A 19,251-nucleotide genomic window follows, 5' to 3' on the forward strand; every position below is an offset into this window, starting at 1 on the left:
TATTAAACTCCAGTTCTATGATAAAGCAGTTTATTAAAAATATCATTTTCCATGAGATATAAAAAAAAATTCATTTATGTATTTTTATATAAAATGTTGCTATTTTTTTGTTCTGAAAGAATGTGAGGTCCCTTTTTCTATAGCTAGGATGGGGGCTATTACAGTACACACTGACACGATACAGAACTTGAGACTAGGGGACAAAGAAGGTTAGAATTTCTGACTTCGTTGTGCACCTTGTTGTTCAAGCATAACATTTGTATAAGGATACAGGATGTGCTTAGCCTACTATTGGCTGGCAACAGAAGTGAGCCAGTAGTGAAAACAATCCTCGGCCACCCGACTAGCGCTAAATTTGCACTTTCCCCATAACGGACGCTAGCTCCCTAGCTAGCAACACAGAACGCAAAGATGTCTGCGCGCGACTCAAACTTTTGCCTGACAATAAAGTCTCGCGAGAAAAAAGAATAGTGCCGCTATGACAAGATTTAAATCAAATGATTAATGTATTTAAAGCCAGCTTGCATTATTTAAATGAATTTCATGCAATTTAATTTTAGTACATGAATTTAAGATTGTTTTTACGGATGTGTAGACACGATGCGATTAGATGATTAAAATAATTCAGCGTGCTTGTAATTTATTTTAACTGGCTCATTAAAATATAATGGAACCAATCAGTTTGCCGTTTTACCCGTTTAGTGGAATGGTTATAAGTGAGCTTAGAGCTCCCTCTTGTGGTAGTTTCTTTTTCTACTGCCACAAAATTTAAAATGTTTTAATTCTAAATACATAGAAAATATGCGACCGAAAAAGATATATAATTTCTGAAATATTAGTTAATACTTTCAGTTAGATAGATTAACAGCAATGTTGTAGTTTGAAGGTAAGGTGTATTTGTTCCATAGTATATAAATCGGTTATTACCCTTTTTTTTCCAGACACAAAAAACAAACGGGTGTGTAATGGCAGTGTTATCGCACAATATGCTACTTTTAAGTACTTTTTTAACTTCTAAAATTCAAAGCATTTATAGTTTTTCTTAAAAAGGATTTCAATATCCCACAATTGTTTATTTACAAACCCAAAAAATATATTTGATATATCAAATATTGGTGCAATCTCTGTTTTCTAGCTTTTAAGACAGAAATGAGAAACATTGATTATAAAACTTGTTTTAATTTTTTGTCAAAAAACAAAATCCAAAGACAGGATTCACAGAACAAACACAAAATGAATGAATATCAGAGGAACAAGGCATTAATTACGCAAGTCACTCAAAATAAGGCCAAATTTTTGAGCCAAATTTTCACATGAATTCCACCTCCGACAGCTGCAACATTTAAGCAAAATTGAGGAAAATTCACAGATTAATTTCCTGTTTTTGTAGAAAACAATAGAATTCAACCAGACTAACTGTGGATAACGAGAAAACACTTCGGGCTAGTCTCCATTATGACGTATCCATGGCAGCCGTTTCTGAAATGAGAAAACAAAAAGAACATCACAAAATCATCTGTCAAAGTTGAACTTGCAACAAGACATTATTAGCAGAGCGAATGGGCTGAACTCTGCTGGAATCGCTTCATCGGAGTTCTTTTGACTCATAATAAAGATGATTCAAATTTCTTCAAGAAGGTAACGGCTAATCCATCGATATCTTATAGTGTGAAAATGCCTGATGTATCAAAGCTTTAATCTGAAGGTGTGGTGTACCGATGGAGCTTCTGCACAAACAAACTCACGCGTTTCATTGAAGAGGAAGGAATCCTGGTACTCCTTCATGTACTGGGAGGACCTGGCCTCATCCAGGAAGAGCGAGTAAACCCTCTTGATGTCCTCCACCTGGACCTCCGTCCCCTGAGGAAAACAAGAGGTGATCATAACCAAAGACCTCACGTGTAACAAACAAATGAGGATCATTTCCTCTTGCTTCCGCCGAGCCTACCTTGCGTTTGCGACACACCAGCCCGGCCGTGCTGATCAGCTGGATGGCGTAGCGCAGCGACGTCTCCATGCCGATCCGAGTGAGGACCGTGTGGGCCTCCTCGCTCAGCTCCACGTCCTCTTCTTCGCACCTGAAAACAGGAAAAACACTCGGGTTTCACGTCGGATTCTTATCGAAACGATCTCTGCGAGCGGATGGCCGGGTGAAGAACCCTCACCGGATCTTTAGGATCTGCCTTGTCTCTTTTTCTGTGTAAGGTGAGGTGGCGATGATGAGCAGCCGGTCCAGGAGGTCGATGGGGATGCCATGAGGGCTCTGGTAGTTTGTTCCACGGATTCTGCGTGAAGGTTGAAAGTGAGTGTAGATTCACTTTTTTGTAAACTTTAAGCGTTTTTTTTTTTCTTTTTTTTCCCCTTGGGTTTGTGTTAACAGTACCTAGTGATGCCCCTGTTGGTCGCCATGATGAGAACTGGGGACAGGTCGCTCTCCAGTGCGCGGTTCAGGAAGGAGAAGCACTCCATGTCCAGCATGTGGACCTCGTCGATAAACAACACCTGAACAGACGGGGGGACGTTTAGCTTAACAGCGTTTAGCGCAAGCAGAGGAAGAACAGTCGAGGGACACACTTACCCCGGGAATAATCTCCGCCTTTCCCTCTTCCCTCCACTCACACACTTTGGCGTTAATCTGCTCGCGGACCTCCGACTTGATCTCTCCCGTGTCTCCGGAGAAGAGAGCCAGGAAGCCTTGCGTGCGGCTGTTGATGACGTCGATCTCGTGGAGCGACACCGTGTGCACCACCTCCTTCCTCTTCTGCAGCTCTCCCTCGGGACACTGGACAAACTTTGTCTGCGAGAAGAAAACTGACTTTTATATCCCAACATTTATGGAACTAATAATTTATTAGGTGTCTTTACCACCCTTATCAGGGTATCTGCACACAAGGCCAAATTTAAGACTTTTCAGACTATTTTTAATGCCAGCTTGAATGAAATTTAAGACCGAAAAAGCTATAAATGTAGGGGAAAGTTGGAGGATCCTGCCAACTTTGTGTGGCTTGGCAACAGAAGTGAGTTAGTGGCAAAAACGAACGTTGTCCCAACGACTGGCGATAGATTTGCACCGACTTACCCAAGAGAGACGCAAAGACGAAAAAAAAAAAGCTAGCTAGCTAATCAAGGTTATCTAAACAGCTAAGTGCCGACCTCCTCCAGTCAAACAACGCAATGAAAATGTTTTCATGCACCAAACTCTTGCCTTACGGAAACTTTAGCGGAGCATACCTGAGCTCCCATAGCATCGTAATCTCTGGCTCTAGTGAAAGAGCGTCCCAACTTGGTGATTTTCCCAGTGGCTTTGTCAATGGTGATGACATCTCTAGGAAAAGAGGAAGAGAACAGAAACACAGAACATTTGTGTGTTTTAGCTGAGTATGTGTTATATTAGAATCTTGGACAACAAAAAATATAAAATAGAAACTTACCCAGCTTGTACTTTCTCTTTGCTTAGACTTTCAATCATCTTGTTGCCCAAATCATATATAGTCTCCATTTCAGTAGTCTTTAGCGTCAGCTTGCCCACTTTTGCACCCTGATCAAAACATGTCAACCTTCAGTCATTTTTGGTTTTTAATCATCCTTAAACACATCATGCACACCTTCTAACGTCACAAATACATAGGGCACTATAAAATACGTTCTATTCGTTTACAAATTTAGGTTTTGTTTTTAATAAAATTCTACTTTTTCCATTTTTTTTTTATTCCGTTTTTTCAGTTTTAATCATATTATTTCACTGCTAACCAGTCTACTCTGTCTTTGACAGGCAGAGGGGAGCCCTGAAAAACCAGGTAACAGCAGGTACTGGAGCTGCAAATACTTCAGAAACAACTGAATATTCTTTTCTTCTCGCCAATATCAACTAATTCCATATTTTATTATGAATTCCATAATAAAATACAGTGCGTGGATTTAGGAAGTAATGAAAAAGCAGCTCACCGTTCCAGTGGCAGGTCTATCAATCTGGATCTCCACCACCTCTCCCTCAATGATCTCTGTCTCCTCCCTGGCGATAAACATCTGTGCTTATTCATTTCATTCAGAAACAATACTGCTCACAGATCTGTTACTGTAGCGATTCCCTCACTTGATTCTCACTCCGATTGCCTTTCGAAAAGCTTGGCTCAGTGCCTCCGTCTTGCTCATTTCCAGGGAGAAGATCTCACTCCCGGCCAGAGCCGTGAAGGGCGTGTCGGGCCCCAGCGACTGTGCTATTCCTACAAAGGAGGACAAATACAGTCGATATGGAACGAAAATGCAACCTGAGCAAATTACATCAATGTAAGTGGAAAATACCACTTTCTCTAAAGGAAGGTGCTGCGTGCTGGAAAGCCGCCAGTGGACTTCTTACCCATAGCGATGGCAGTTTTTCCTGTGCCAGGTTGGCCGGCGATCAGTACCGCCCTGCCAGCAATGTGGCCGTCTTTAATCATCTCCAGGATGACCCCTGCTGCACGACGGGCGGCCAGCTGGCCGACCAGTCCCTGAGACACCTGCAGGTGGACACTAGCGGGTCACCTTCAGCACAAACTCAGCACATTTCAATACACTCCTGCGCCACTGGCAAAGTCAGGGTTCCTACAGCTTAAGGAAAGTTAAATACAAGACTTTAGACTTTTTATAATGTCACTTGAAGAAAATTTTAAAACCAACTTCACATTAAAACACACGCAAAAAAAACTCAAGTTAGCAACAATTTCGTGTTTGTTTTGTTTTGCTCCATTGTTAATGTTTCAAATTTTGAAACAAATTTAAAAATTTTAAAAGACAGATTTAAGACATTTTAATACCAAATAACACTTTTATATATTTTTAGATCCATGAACTCAATGCCTATTAAGACATTTTAAGGATCCACAGGAACCCTTAAAGTAATTAGTGATTATATGTTATATGTACAAATACAATACCTAAGGGACCACAGGCAAAAAAATTCACCTAACTTTACTACAAAAAACAAAACGATCAAAACAGCTTAAAGTCGAGAATTTAATTAGGAGCAGCTGCCTGAACGGCAGAAAACAATCTTAACCAATCAGAGAATATGAAAAGCAACACATAGGCTATATATGAAAATGGTTTTGCTAAAGATCTCGTAAAAAAAAAAAAGAAGAAAAAAAAACAGCTCCTCCGTTCAGAGTTTAAAGAGAAAGTCCAACAAATCCAAAACTCAAAACTCTATCCTACTTGTCTTGGCTCCAAAGCATCATCCAGTCCCAGGCCGCGGATGTGAGAATGAGCCCCTAGAACACATGGTGACGAGAAAGACGATGTCAGCTACACTAACTACAGGGTAGATTAGATTAAGAGTGCAAAGTAAATCTGGAGTCCTACCGATTCTCTCAATCCGTGTGATGTCACGAACCTCTGGAACCTTTGTAGCCGCCATCTGCAACAGCGGAAAAATCGGGAAAGAGATTAAATATAGCAAAGTTTAAAAATAATCACATTTAGACCTGTAGAGTCCAAATGTAGAGTTTTCATTGTTCTAAATATGAACCCATTTAGAGGGGATGGTTGATATTTTATATACCATTTACCTTACAGAGTAATCTTTACCAGCCAGAGAGCCAATTATAATCACAGCTTACAGTAATTAGTTATATAGGATTTAATAAATTACAGTTACTTTCCAAAAAAGATTGTTACCAATATCTGGACATCAATTTTAAAGTTTTGTCACAGATTATCCATTGGATTTAGCTCTCCAGACTGTCCCATAGCAAGAGTCTTCAGTCAGAGGCTTCTTCAGATTCACTGCAAGACTGACTGCTACAGGAGATCCTTCCTTCACCACCCACAACTCTTTAAAGATACTTGGATGGTACCAGTTGCAACATTTAATTGCTCTTTGAGATGAATAAAGTATTTTTGAATTTGAAATTAATTGTAGTTCTGGCTTTATGGTAAGGGTTGTTATTTTTCAAAGTCTAATGGAATAGAAGAGACAAAGATTGCTATTCAAATTGTAAGCTTTCTTACTCACCAGGAAGCCACAATGATAATTAAAATCACAACACGTCACAATATAAATACTAAATTATCAACAAAAAACAGAGTAAGCTGTCAAATATTCAAGAATACGTTAGAAAGGTTTGTTGTGTTCTGTTGGTTGTCATAGAGACAGTTGTAACTCATGCTGCAAGAGTCTCAACCCGTAAGCAAACATGAAACATTTAATTTAATCTTTTTAGTTTTGAGAGATAAACAACTGAAAGTTGGCGGAGAATTATAATTGGTTAAATTCTAAAGACGTGCTAAAGAGCTGCGTTCACTCTTCAGATGGGTATTTGGGTCTGGAATAAATACACTCGATGCTAACGTAGCTAATGTTATGCTAGCGAATTAGCTTACTCCATTCATAGCTTTCTATAAAAGTAAAACGCCACAACGTAGTAAAATAAGGACCCCTCACAGGCCCTCGTAACAAATCTTTCACTTTTTGTACACATGCAACTATATTCGTGTATAAAAAAGTAAAATAATAAGACAAACTATTCTACCGGTTTACAGTAAAACGTGTGGACTCACCTCCGCAACCACACTAAACGTGAGAATGCAGCGGCGCTTTTTCAGAAGGTGCACCGCCTTAATGTGTCCGGAGGGAAACAAATTTTCATTTTCAGTTCCTATACGTTTTACAGAGTTGCCCTCTCTACAGACGGACGTGGTGAGAAATACTAGAAGGGAAACTGAGAACAACGCACTTATTCTCCCAAAAACTTCTTTTTAAGGTAGGCGCTCTACAAATTTGTATTCATATGTATGAATAACTCCGTGAAATATGAATTGGACTCGGACCATTATAACAGGAATTCCATATTTCAAATATTTATCTTCACCTCGAGACTTATTAAAAAAACCACAAAAAAAAACTCTACTGCTCATAATGTATTAAGCTTTTAAGCATCAGTTTCCTACCGCTCGATGCCGGTTGCGTTAATTTATTTTTGATTTGTTTGACAATTCTTTGTATAACGCCACACACATAAAAGTGTCAAACCCATATCAAACAGTTAATGTTGCTTTTCCTTTCAAATCTAACTAGATTTTAGTTTTGTTTCGCCATACAATGTAGCTACAATATAATTCCACATTTTCTATGTTATTATCCGGAGTGGTTAAAGTTATTTGTTTTTAATCTGATTATGTAATGGAGATTACACGTTCCCCTCTACCACCCAGCCATGGATATTAGAAAACAAATATTTCTGTGTGGAGACCAGGCGGGTGGGGTGATTGCATGGTACAGGAAGGAAGGAAATCTGTCGCAGCTAATCCCACTGAAGGTCTGCATGTTTCTAAAAGGCACATTTGCAGTGTTTTACTTTTGTCCAGAGAATCTTGAATGGATCCCAACAATCTGATGGAAAAATAAAACTCTGCATGCAGTGCTGTACACATGTCTCCACCAGAGGATGCAACACTCAAGGGTTAAATGCATATGAATGGAACCTGCCTCTCAAAGATAGTACATCATCCACATACTTAAAGTTTTTGGGGGAATAATTAACACAACTTTTGTAGTGAAAAGAAAAAGATATATTGTTTTGCAAATTATTTTGCCACAAAAAATCGGAAAAATGTGGCATTGTGTGCTGCCGATTGCTTTCAGAAGTCTCTTAACTGCTAAACAGAATCCACCTGTATGCCTCCAAGCACAGCACACTGGTCAGGAATACGATTGTGGGAGAGTTTGAAGTGGGAGTAGGTGTTTAAATAATGTCTAATGCTTTAAGTATGTCATGGATCGCTGCAGCATGTTCAGTCCTTCACATAAAAAATTAAACAACTATGGTACAACTACAAATCTTACAAAATATGTCAACTGGGGTTCAGAAGTCCTCAATGTTTTTTATCTGCACATATCTCTGTTGTGTAACATTTAAGCCAACATTTCATCCCTCACAAAAATGTGGAAAACCTTAATTTAAGGAAGCGGATAAATTGAGAATGCAACATTAAAGCAAATTCCATATCCTGACTAAAATCTAGAGAAAGGTTTTCATTTCCTTCCTATGTTTTCAAAGTCAGCCTCTCAAGGCTCAGGTTGCAGGATTCCACAATTACTTGTTTTTAGCATGATGCCAAGAGGATGCAGAACTTTACATGAAAAATAGCTGTGAAATACTAATTTAACAAGAGATTTCACAATCACTATCTTAAAAAGCAGGACGAGTAAGTCATGCGTTTCTTTTAGAGCCTTTCTGTTACTCATCACCTGTTTCTGTACAGTTCCCAACAAACCTCTTAAAGGGAAACAAAACCAACACTGCCATCCATGCAGAAAATTGTTATACACATTCAGTGAGTCTACAAAAGTGTTTGTTTTATCGTTAACCTTCTTAACAATAAAGTAGATGATAAAGTTTTTGTTTGGGATTATGGTTGCAAGTAAATATTTAATGTTAAGACATGTTGTGTATGGTTTGAAGAAAGCAGCCTTCAGAAGCTGAGGACCTACAGCTTTGGCAGTAGTTATCCTAACAAAGTGACAAGAATTTAAAATTGAGACAATGACATCACACCTTTTGTGTTAAATGTTTATTGATAAAAATAAGTTTAATAATAAAGTATAACATACATCAGTCAAGGACTGTATATATTTGGAGTTACTGTATAAGTGCTTTCCCTCTAACATTTGTTCATATTAAGTAAAAAAAAAATCACATCCATCATAACAGCTTCCCTTTGATCAACACACATTTCTCAATGTAAAAAAAAAAAAGGAAATATATATTTGTAAAACACACACATGTGTATAAAAAGTAACAACAGATGATTATTCAGTGATTGTTGGACGGATGTTATTAAATCACAGCTGAGCGAGGGTGACTGCAGAATCGTACCAAACCCAAAACCCTGGATAGACAGGCTCGCTGAAGGAGGTCTTGAAGCGGTGGAGGAGGGACATGGTGTCCCCGACAGTGTAGAACGAGAGCATGCCCCCGTCGTAGTCCAGGAAGACCCCGATGCGGGAGGAGTAAGGCGCGTTGATCTCTGTCTGGTCCTTGCTGTGGCGGGCCGAGTAGCTGGAGTCGGAGCAGAACAGGCTCCATGACTTGCGGTTGTAGCCGATGCGGCAGCTGTCTCCATAGCCCGCCCTCTTGATGCCTTTGTAGGTGACTCCGAGGGCGACGCCCTCACCGCTCCAGTCTACCTCCCAGTAGTAGGCGCCTTCGGCGAGGTTCTCCTTACAGAGGACCTGGGGCAAGGAGTCGAACCTGGAGGGGTTGTCTCCGTAATCTTGGGGGTCTCTCTTGAGGGCGGCCTTTTTATTCCCTCGAGACAAGTAGAGCTGTCTGTAGGCTGTGTTTGGGTCCAGAGTGAGCTGGCAAGCATCTAAGTGATTAAAAACAAACATTCACTCAGTAAGTGAAATCATTTAACTTAAATTGCTTGGGGTTAAATATAAATGAGCAAACCAAAATAAGCTTGAGGAAGCCCTCACCAGTGCACCGCTAACTGTAATGTCCCAGAGGTTAGTAGAATCTAATTACCATTTCCACCTCTGTTAGATGTTTAACTAACTTCTGCAAGAGCATGCTTTGCAGGGGGAAAAAAGCAGGAGACCCTCTGGCTGGACACACACAGAAACAGAAAAATCCCAGTGGTAAGATGTCACCTGCCTGCTGTGTACCTCCACCTGTGCAGGTCACAGTTGGTGGGACACCCGGTGGCCTCGCCTAGATCGGTCCGGCCTTTGATCTGGAATGCCAGAAGTAATGATACCGTTTGTGAGATTGATCACAAACAGAGATTCACTAAACAAAGACCATCTAAGAGATCACAGACTAAGGGCTTGCGAGTCTCCAAGTCGGTCTTAAAAGAGCTGGTTTACCCAAGCTTCTGAATGCCATGCTTCTAACTTCAATCAAAAGAATCAAAGTGGAACAGGGAGGGGCTCTGAAACTGAAACTCAGGTGAAAATCACACACCTCCTACAGTACCAGCATGCAAAAAAATATTTGCAAGGAATCTGCCCCAGTCTGTCACCTCTGTTGGACTTTCTGATAATCAGATTTTGTGGTCAGCCACAGGGTCTGACAGTGAGACACTATTAGCATCTGATTTGCCTCATGCACTGGGCTGAGCAGAAGGAGAGGAAGCAGCGAAGCGTGTCACAGCAGAAACAGACTCACATCTCAAGAAGTCGTCCCTGTACTGAGGTTCCTGGACGGGTACGGCCTTGTACATCACGGCCTCTTCACCTGTTGAAGCACATGTGGAAAAAGGAACAGAAAACATCTCACTTAGCTGAGGTCATTTCTGTCTCTGGTTCAGCACCAATGGCTCGACAGTCCTCAGCAGGGTTAAACATTTAACCAGGCTGCAACTGAGTGGCCCAAGAACGACCTCTGATTAAAATGATGTGCAAACAAACAGGACAGAAAATTGCCAGGAAGGTCTGACTTTCTAATAGGGTCAGTTCGGTTCGTAGTATATTGTCTGGTTAATGGGTCATCCAGAACATTTTTATCAACGCGCTACATCGGGTTTAACATTTTGTTGACTCACTTTTAATTGCCCGTTTCTTTTTGGGCTCATCCAGCTGACAGAAGGTCATTTTGTTCACTGCAAAATGAAAAGAATAAGAAGTTACACATATGGTTGAATTAGGCAGCAGGACTGTTGAGTGAAACTTAGAGGACTTGACTCTGTCTCACCTGTTGTGGCGACCTTCACCAGCTCGTCATTGCTGAATTCATTCAGGTGCTGCTTCATCTCGGAGACCGCCTTGGTCACAGAGCCGAAGGTGAAGTAGGGATTTACGGAGACTGAAGGCAACTCCTCAGCCTCTGTCTGGGCTATCAGCATGTGGTAACTCTACAAACCAAAATCGGCATCACTTTTGACATAAAATAGGGTTAGGGGTGGTTTAAGTACTTCTTTGGTGTTCTTGTTTTCTACCTGGATGAAGTGGATGTGGTCCTCAGTGCGGGACAGCTGGGTGATATGAGCGTCTCTCTTCTTCAAGTCGGCGATCTCGTGATTCAAACGCTCCATGTGGCCCTCTGCATTGTTGAGTGCAGCTCTCTTGTTTGACGATATCAGCTTGGCCATCTCCTGCTGCATCCTCTCTATGGAGCGCATCATGTCACTAAACATCTTCTCGCATTCTTGGAGCGCTCTCTGGGCCGAGTTCTACAGCGGGAGACAGGTGGGGTTTTGTCATATAAATCAAGCGGTTGCCACATCATTTGTTTTTTTCCCCACAGTAAGCTTAAAGACGCTGTCATCACTCTATTCAGATGGAATGCTGTCAGGGGTGGCTGATTCAATGTTTCTGTCATTGAATCAGCCACCCCTGATTCACCCTTGATGGGGGTTACGAACCTTGAGCGAGTCTACAGCTTGTTTCAGCTCCTCCATCTGCTTGAGACGGTCATGAATCCTTTCCTGGATCTCAGCTTGGGTGGAGCCCAGACGTTGCTAAAAATTGAAACGAGAGAAATTGGAAATAATTATGAGCACAGTGCACAAATGAGCTGCTAAGTCACAAATGCTAGACTTGCTGTTGCAGGGTACGGCTCAGCTGATTCTGGAAACTGTCTTTGTGATCAATAGATATTTTCAATACATGAGTCTTGCTGTTTTTTCTGACTGTTAAATCTGATTCATATCCTGCTCAACCTTGCATTGCACAGTGAACTATTGTCCAAATTTGCACAAGTCTACATTATTAAATGCTTTGTCTTTAAGCAGAGTATGTTGTTGGATTATCAAGATATCAAAAAGTCAGTCTCCAACCAGTCTGGCATGTTTATTAGTTGTACTTATAGTCTACATACCTGCTCTTCAGCTCTTTCCTGCTCTGCTGACACCATGTCATGACCCTTATGCTCTTTCACCGTACACAGCACACAGATACACATCTGATCGGTGCGGCAGAACAGCTCCAAGCCTTTCTGATGCTGTGGGCAGATCTGCCTGTCTAGGTGGCCAATTTCGTCAACCAGTTTGTGCCTTTTGAAAGTGGCTGACTCAAAGTGGGGCTTAAGGTGCTTCTCGCAGTAGGAGGCCAGGCACATCAGGCAGGTCTTGATGGCTTTGTTCTTTTTGCCGACGCAGATGTCGCAGCCGACATCCTGGGGTCCGGCGTAGTTGTAATCCGGGGACGGAGGGGGTGGTGGATAGGCCTCAGAGTTGCGTTGGATGGTGGAGTGCCGGGAGCCTCCCATGCGCCTCGGAGTGGGCCTCTTGTTGTAACTCACCCTGCACTCAGGGCAGAGGTATGAGCCAGTGTGGTCTGCATGGTCCCAGTAGGTCTTTAGGCAGATGGAGCAGAAGATGTGGCCGCACGGGATGGACACGGGATCCCTGAGATATTCCTTACAGAGGTAACAGCTGTCCTGATCGGAAGACATGGCGAAGGAAACTTTCGTATGCCGAGAAGATGCTACGGAGAGAGAAGCCGACTTGTGTCAGCACAGTGGCAAAGTGATCCCACAGGTAGTGCAAGCACAAGTTTTATAGAGTAAACAGAGGAAGGCTAAACTGGTTAAGCCGAAACCAGTAAAACATGGGCGGGGTAAGAAACAGGAACAAGTGAATGTGTCCAACTCTTACACAGTGCAGAGAGAATGAATGAAATGTGTGATCAAAAGATAAATGTTGTTCCTGAGTGATGGACCACAAAAAATTGAGTCTTTCAATGATTTACTATTACAAAAATAAGACCACCTTAGGTTAGGGTATTTTTAACAAAGTAAGAAATTTGGAACTTGATTAAATTTAATAAAATTTCCTTGTTACAAAAAGATCAGCAAAAGGATGAAAACAAACATTTATACGTAACTGAGATAAAGTGCTAAGAAAACCAGAGGTGTGTCTAAGCTGAAGTGGACTTCAGTGGGTTAGTACCTGGAATGAATGCCATCATGTCATGCACTGATATTTACTGGAATCAGAGTGCAAACAACATGAACTCTTTATGAGCCTATTTTCTGCTCTTTGATGGATGATTTTACAACTCAATGACAACAGTAGAAACAAACTACTCTGAACTATTTGCTCCTTGTAATGACATAACTAATTTAAATAAATAACCTCTATATCAATTGTTTCTCATTGTTTCTCAACCAATTTAGTACCATTTTAAATTTGACAGTACAATAATATTTAGATTTGTAAGTTTATTTGGAAAATTACTTGTCCCCTGATGTCAGAAACCCGAGTGAGATTTCTCTCCAACCTTGGCCTTGAAATCCAAACCAATATGGATGAAAGTTAGTGATAAACAGTTCATTTCCACTTCTGGCAATCTGTGTCTCAGTAAAGCATTAACATCATTTAGTGAAGGTGTTGCTCCAGTGTTTGAAGGTATTGTTACTGTATTTTCCGGACTATAAAGCACACCTCACTATAAGCCGCACCCACAAAGTTTTTTTAAAAAACTGGAAACGTACATATATAAGCCGCACTGGGCTATAAGCCGCTGGTATCTCCGCCGCTCTCGGTTTTCCACAAGGACGCAGCCCTGCTTCTCCAACGCCAAACCATGGACTCATTCACGCCGAGTTTTCGTGCACCGGCTATCAATCTGTTCAACTGCTGCATCATATGAACTTCTTTGTGTTGTTTCCATGATGAGGGGGTATAAGTTTGAAAATATTTCTCCGTCGCGCCTGCTCCTACCATGTGCTTGTTCCAAATTAAAATTAACGCTTTCTTCTTTGCTTTCCAATGTTGACTTCCAATTATTCACTTCCTGCTAAAGCGCCCCCTGGTAGTTGAAGAAAAATCCACAGAAAAGCCGCACCGGGCTACAAACCGCATGGTTCAAAGCGTGAGGAAAAAGTAGCAGCTCATAGTCCGAAAAATACGGTAATTCCAATTTGCGTGGCTAATAAGGACATCGAATAGAAAATCCCAGTTTGTTTTAGGACTGGAGCATGGTTACGTTGGGTTTCATGTAACTGTTAGCAATACTAGCCGTTAGCACAATCACAACTAGTATGTATATTACTAAAGCGAGAACTTCTGCACATTTCGTCATGTTTTATCATTGAACTTCTATGTATTTTGGGGGGATTTTGAGTGATGGATTGCCACAAAGCAGTGCATATCTGTGAAGTGAATGGAAGATAACACAGGATTCCTGGCAAGCCAAGCTAGTCCGATTTTGATTTACAAAAACACTTAAAACCTATGGAACATACATGCGTTACTCTATGTTCATCTGTCACATAAAACCAAGACAAAATGTATTCAAGCTTTTAGTAACAGCTGAATACCTTTAGAATATACTGTTGTCTTCTTCAGTCAGTGTGATGCTGACCTTCAACCCGCCTGAAGCCAGTTAATCATCAACTCTTTCTGTACTGATTTCCCTTTGACAGGAAGCCCCCTGGTTTCTACTATTCACCTCTTAAGCTTGATTTTTCTTTTAGCTTGAAGCAAATAAAATCCAAGATAAGTGCCTTGTAAATCAGAAAATTAAAAAAATAAAAATAAAGCCCTGCTTCTGCAAGTAAAAAAACTCCTGTGTATATAATTCATCTCACAGAGTGAGCACACCTCCGAGCCAAGATGGAGTTTCAGTGCCGTTGAGATGGAGCAAGGAATGCAACTACACTTGATAGCCCAGATAACAGGAGGGCCAGGAAAGCTTGCTTAAAAGATTCCATTGTGTTTGGGCCAGCGGGGCCTGAGCAGAGTGCCAAGCATTATATAGGGTCTGTTGTGTGTCAAACAACAGGAACCGCAGCTGACATCTAAAACCAAACGAAGCCGATTATTTCACTGAGAATTCATCTCTGTAATTGGGATTAATGGTGAACATTAATTTGTTTTTTCATGAAATTCAATTCTGTAATTTGTAAATGTTTATTTGTTTGACCTGATTATGTTTTACATAACAAACCCCTGATAAATATTAGCTTTGTAAGGCGGTTTGGTAGCACAATTTAGGCTGAATGGCTTCATGGCAGCAGTTAGTAGTCTGTTGTGATTGCATACATTTCATGTGTAAATTAGTTGAGCTACATCTGCTAATTGCAAATTAACTTTCAATGCATGACATTAACACAAGTTAGCTCTGACATCTCACACGGATCAGCTGCACTCAGTCAGGGAGTGCCAGTAGGAGTGGAGGATGTTATTGTTCTGCAGCGTTATTTGGTTTGGATGACCCTGAGTTTCTGAGCAAAATGTTGTTTTTTTTCTCACCGAGACACTCCCTGATCCAAATATTCACACCTAATATGTTTTCGGTTTTGTCCTCCGCTCAGCAATTTTCAACCAAAATGTGGACTTTGACCCTTTCTCATAAAAAAAAAAAAATAATAATAATAATAAATTTTTACAGAGTAGGGAGGGGAAAAAAAGCCTCGCTGCGCTTTCTTCATGAGAGATATCTTAGCCATGCGAAGTATTTTATCTCATCTTTTGGACATTTTGTCTCAGTCGTATCAAACAGAAATATTTTGAGACAAGAAAAATGTTTTTATGAGATAAAAAGAAGCAAACGACTTCCTTACATAAGGTCTTCTCTGTGCTGACATGGGTGTGTCCCAGAACACCCTTCCCTTCAGTTGTTTTCGGACAAAAGCTCGGAGGTGGCCTTCCTTTGAAGTTTTCACTCTGGCCGCTCAATATCTGACCAAATCAGAATCCATATATCATGTCGTAACCCATTTCAGATGCAGAAAGACCAACACTAAGTATTTTTCACTTACTCCACGTCTTTGCTTCTACGTACAGTATTAGACATCAATCTTGAATTTGGGAATATGGAAGTGGTGTTTTGGGTTTGGTCCAGTTTCCTCACTCAATTAAATGTTGTGAATTAGCCAAAATAAGCCATAAAATCCCGTTCCAAGCAGTTCCAAACTGTTTAAACTTCCGAACTTGTCTCATTGTTTTGCTATTTACTAATTAATACAATTCTTGTAATAAATATACAATATAAAGGATGTAGTCGCTCTTTGACAAAAGTAGCATACTCATGCTTTTTTGTTGAAGGAAGCAGAAAGTTTCCAGTTAACTTGAGTTCAGTCCAAGGTCAGTGGCGGCCTGGGTGTACGTCTTCTGCAGCAGAGCGAGTGCAGGGGAGGACAAATGGTGTTTGATCAAAGGGGAAGAAAAGAGATACAATTTACGGGGGATGAAAAACTGAAAACAGATGGCACCCTTTTTGGTTTTCGATACACGTGTAAAGGATGAAAAGGTTTCAGGCGAGGTCCTAATACGAGTTAGAGGATCACTTTTGAATGTATTTTTAGGCAACGGCTCAAACACTAAGCATACTTGAGAGATAAATCTACAAAGATATTAAAACAAGAATTGTGGATGTCCACAAGTCTGGCACATTGAAAGGGCTGTTCATCTGATCATAAAATTATGTGCAAGTATACTCAGCCCTTACAGACCCTTAGAAAATTTGTGGAAAGAGCTGAAAAGGTGCGTCCGTGAGCGAGGTGGACTACAAACCTCACCCAGTTCCACCGGTTCTGTCAGAAAGATTGGGCCAAAAAAATTCCTGCAATCTATTGTGAGGATCTTGTGAAAGGAAACCAAAACTGTTTGATAGAAGTAATGCAATGCAAAGGTATTTCTGACATGTAGTAAGGAGAAAAAAATGCAAACTTCTGAATTTAAATAAATGTTTTAAATATTCTCTTAAAAAATGTATCTTACCATTCTGGCATATCATTTAATCAATAGAAATAAGTCTTTGTGACCTAAAACATGACACATCTAGTGTCAAAAAGTTGTGCATTTTTCATAATCATCTTGTTTCAGCTGCATGTTCTTAAAGAGACTGCATTTCTTTACACACGCTGCGGACCTGAGGCGGTTCCCTCCACAGACAGGCTGTTCAATCTGTGAGCACAGACTGTTTGTGAGGAAGGAAGGAAAACTGGCTTATCAGAAACCTGGCCAAATATGGAGAGGTGAAACTGCCAAGTGGATGACATAAAGCAACATTTGAATGGTGAGGAGGCGATTTTTACTCGGTTGAACCCACGTTAGAGTTTTGGATCGCTCCGAGTCAGTGAGAAAATTTAATGCACCTTTAAAAAAAAAAAAAAACTAAAACTAATTGAATCTGTTTCTATTGTGCATTAATGGTGTGAGAGTAAACACTGAATAGCATGTCAGCATGAGGGGAAGGCTAATAGATTAGACTTTTTGTGAAATACTAAGGAAATGTCATCAGACACCTCTCGCTCAAAATCAGGGTCTCCAGGTGGATTTTTACCACCATCTTGTGTTAAATAATAAAATGTGAGTCAGGGTGACAGGAACATTTTTTTTTTACTGCAGAACATGTGACATAACCTGAATGAAACTTGCAGCGTAACAGAAACCATCCATTGCAACACACCTGGATGCGACAGGAATGTTGTTTGTGTTGTGTAATTGTGTGCGTGTAATCATACCTGTGTGTTTCCATTGTCCACGTCAAGCATAACTGTTTCTCTTTCTGCTGCCCAGCATATACCACACACACACACACACACACACGCATACACACACACCTCTACAGTCATACTTGTCATACGGAGCAACCAGACAAGTCAGACTGGTCGCAGTGTAAATATTCCAACTCTGAATTTCATAGCAAGTTACATGACATTTTTTTTTATTTTATTTTTTATAATTGCTACTCTTGTAGCAAAAAAAAAAAACAAGAGTAGCAATTATTTTTCTGAAAGATTCTTGTTGGTTCGTTTGAGCTCAGAGTGTCTGTGTTTGTTTATTGGGTGGTTCCCCCCCGGCCACCATCTTCCCTGAAATTTCTACAGTACCTCAGCCTGCTTTAATGTTTGTCGAACTATACCCGGTGTAAGACAATGGCGATTCTGTGTGACAACAATAGGTGGAAATGCAGCTGCCGGGACGTGTGTGCGCAACCCAGCCACATATGAGCCTCATGAGGAATTCAGGAAGAGAGGAAGCTGCTGGGAGAAAGGAAACATTTTCCTTCCCCTCCCCGACTAAATGTGGCAGATTTTGTTTTTTGCATTTCATTCATTCTCCTTCCATTGCTCATCTCCACTTTGTATTTTTTTTTCCCCTCTCGCGCGCTTCTTGCTCAACTTTCTTATCTGAGCTGGGCAGGGCTCCATGTACTCACGGCAGAGGGGGGGAGGGGCCTCGCCTGCTTTCAATCAATAACCTCTGGAATTTAGAAATACAAGTAGATCCTGTCCCTGGCAGGCTGTACCACACCGTTGAGGGCGGGCTCTCTCGCACACTCAGCAAACTCTCTATCCACTTCTGGCACTCTCTCCGTCTGTTTTCTACAGGTCTGACCGGCTTTGGAGCACCGTCACTATGGCCGACCACACGTCTCCTGATTATTTCAGCTGCTCCCTGTGTCAGAGTCTCCTCAGGGACCCTGTGGCCATCCCGTGCGGCCACAGCTTCTGCATGGACTGCATCGATGGCTACTGGAACGAAGCGGACTACACCGGGATCTACATCTGTCCCCAGTGCAAGATCACGTTCACCCAGAGGCCCGTGCTGCGACCCAATGCCACCCTCACCATGGTGGCCGAGAAGATCAAGAAGAGCGGCCTGAACGTCAACCTGAGCGCGTCGCAGGCAAATGTCTACGCGGGGACCAACGACGTGCCCTGCGACTTCTGCACGGGGAAGAAACTCAAGGCAGTCAAGTCGTGCCTGAATTGCCTGGCGTCGTACTGCGAGAAGCACCTGAGACCGCACTACGAGTCAGCCACGTTCAAGAGGCACAAGCTGGTGGACGAGCTGGGGAACCTGGACAGGAAGATCTGCCCGCAGCACCAGAAGTCCCTGGAGCTCTTCTGCCGGACGGACCAGATGTGCATCTGTGCCATCTGCACCGTCAGCGAACACAGAGGCCACGACATCGTGTCCGCCGAGGCAGAGAGGGGCGAGAAGCAGGTAGGACGTTCTGCTTGGGTAGAAAGCTCGATGTGGTCTTGTTCGGCTCCATGGTGATTGATGAAGTCAAACTTTGTGTGTTCACTTGAGTGAAAGCAAGCAGGGTATTATGTTTTCCGTTTTCACCCCAGCCTCCTGGGATTGCTGCTTGGACTTTGACCCATTTCACCAATGCTATCAGCTTCCCTGGCCGGCATTCAGGGCCGCCAAAACAAACCCAGTTCTCTGATTAGCCCGGGGGGTGTGTCTTAAACTTCTCACCACAATCCCACGTACTCACTCACTCACTCACTCACTCACTCACTCACTCACTCACTCACTCACTCACTCACTCACTCACTCACTCACTCACTCACTCACTCACTCACT

The 19,251-nt window shown here is 41.7% G+C and overlaps 3 protein-coding genes across 6 annotated transcripts in view; 1 reads left to right on the forward strand and 2 right to left on the reverse strand.

Moving 5' to 3' along the window:
• Positions 1-1,163: 1,163 nt before the first annotated feature.
• On the reverse strand, positions 1,164-6,616 carry ruvbl2 (RuvB-like AAA ATPase 2). Of its 2 annotated transcripts, none has more exons than XM_008428171.2 (14): positions 6,538-6,616; positions 5,341-5,395; positions 5,194-5,249; positions 4,358-4,499; positions 4,094-4,223; positions 3,946-4,012; positions 3,432-3,538; positions 3,232-3,325; positions 2,579-2,797; positions 2,384-2,502; positions 2,166-2,285; positions 1,949-2,078; positions 1,746-1,860; positions 1,164-1,479 (listed from the first exon to the last, which is right to left on the reverse strand). In XM_008428171.2, the coding sequence occupies exons 2-14, from the start codon at positions 5,393-5,395 to the stop codon at positions 1,454-1,456; spliced, it is 1,380 nt and encodes a 459-aa protein (XP_008426393.1). In that variant the 5' UTR covers positions 6,538-6,616; the 3' UTR covers positions 1,164-1,453. The 2 variants fall into 2 exon arrangements, with proteins under 2 accessions (XP_008426393.1, XP_008426394.1); XM_008428172.2 differs by lacking the exon at positions 6,538-6,616 and adding an exon at positions 5,993-6,092.
• The window catches only part of ftr82 (finTRIM family, member 82), a 19,883-nt gene continuing 4,859 nt past the window's right edge, over positions 4,228-19,251 (forward strand). The window contains exons 1-2 of one of the 3 annotated variants that reach the window (XM_008428168.2): positions 4,228-4,287; positions 18,264-18,882. In XM_008428168.2, the coding sequence (XP_008426390.1) occupies positions 4,262-4,287; positions 18,264-18,882 (645 nt within the window). In that variant the 5' untranslated portion in view covers positions 4,228-4,261. Of the gene's footprint in view, positions 4,288-6,725; positions 6,741-16,872; positions 16,946-18,263; positions 18,883-19,251 lie in introns of those variants that run through there. The other 2 variants (XM_017308705.1, XM_008428169.2) reach the window with 2 other exon arrangements.
• On the reverse strand, positions 8,542-12,467 carry ftr83 (finTRIM family, member 83). Its single transcript, XM_008428170.2, has 7 exons — positions 11,799-12,467; positions 11,344-11,439; positions 10,918-11,151; positions 10,674-10,833; positions 10,525-10,581; positions 10,149-10,217; positions 8,542-9,348 (listed from the first exon to the last, which is right to left on the reverse strand). Exons 1-7 carry the CDS (start codon positions 12,372-12,374, stop codon positions 8,822-8,824), a joined length of 1,719 nt encoding a protein of 572 aa, XP_008426392.1. The 5' UTR covers positions 12,375-12,467; the 3' UTR covers positions 8,542-8,821.

This window comes from Poecilia reticulata, linkage group LG14, assembly GCF_000633615.1.
Source record: "Poecilia reticulata strain Guanapo linkage group LG14, Guppy_female_1.0+MT, whole genome shotgun sequence".
In the NCBI taxonomy this organism is placed as follows: Eukaryota; Metazoa; Chordata; class Actinopteri; order Cyprinodontiformes; family Poeciliidae; genus Poecilia; species Poecilia reticulata.

Bases quoted from the DNA above. Each gene is read 5' to 3' on its own strand.
- ruvbl2 (XM_008428171.2), bottom strand. From the start codon at position 5,395: ATGGCGGCTACAAAGGTTCCAGAGGTTCGTGACATCACACGGATTGAG. The intron at 4,500-5,193 runs GTAGGATAGAGT...GTCCACCTGCAG, and splicing joins ATGCTTTGGAGCCAAGACAA to GTGTCTCAGGGACTGGTCGG. The intron at 4,013-4,093 runs GTGAGGGAATCG...GTTTATCGCCAG, and splicing joins GCAATCGGAGTGAGAATCAA to GGAGGAGACAGAGATCATTG.
- ftr83 (XM_008428170.2), bottom strand. From the start codon at position 12,374: ATGTCTTCCGATCAGGACAGCTGTTACCTCTGTAAGGAATATCTCAGG. The intron at 11,440-11,798 runs GTATGTAGACTA...TTCAATTTTTAG, and splicing joins AGGAAAGAGCTGAAGAGCAG to CAACGTCTGGGCTCCACCCA. The intron at 10,582-10,673 runs GTGAGACAGAGT...TTCATTTTGCAG, and splicing joins GGTGAAGGTCGCCACAACAG to TGAACAAAATGACCTTCTGT.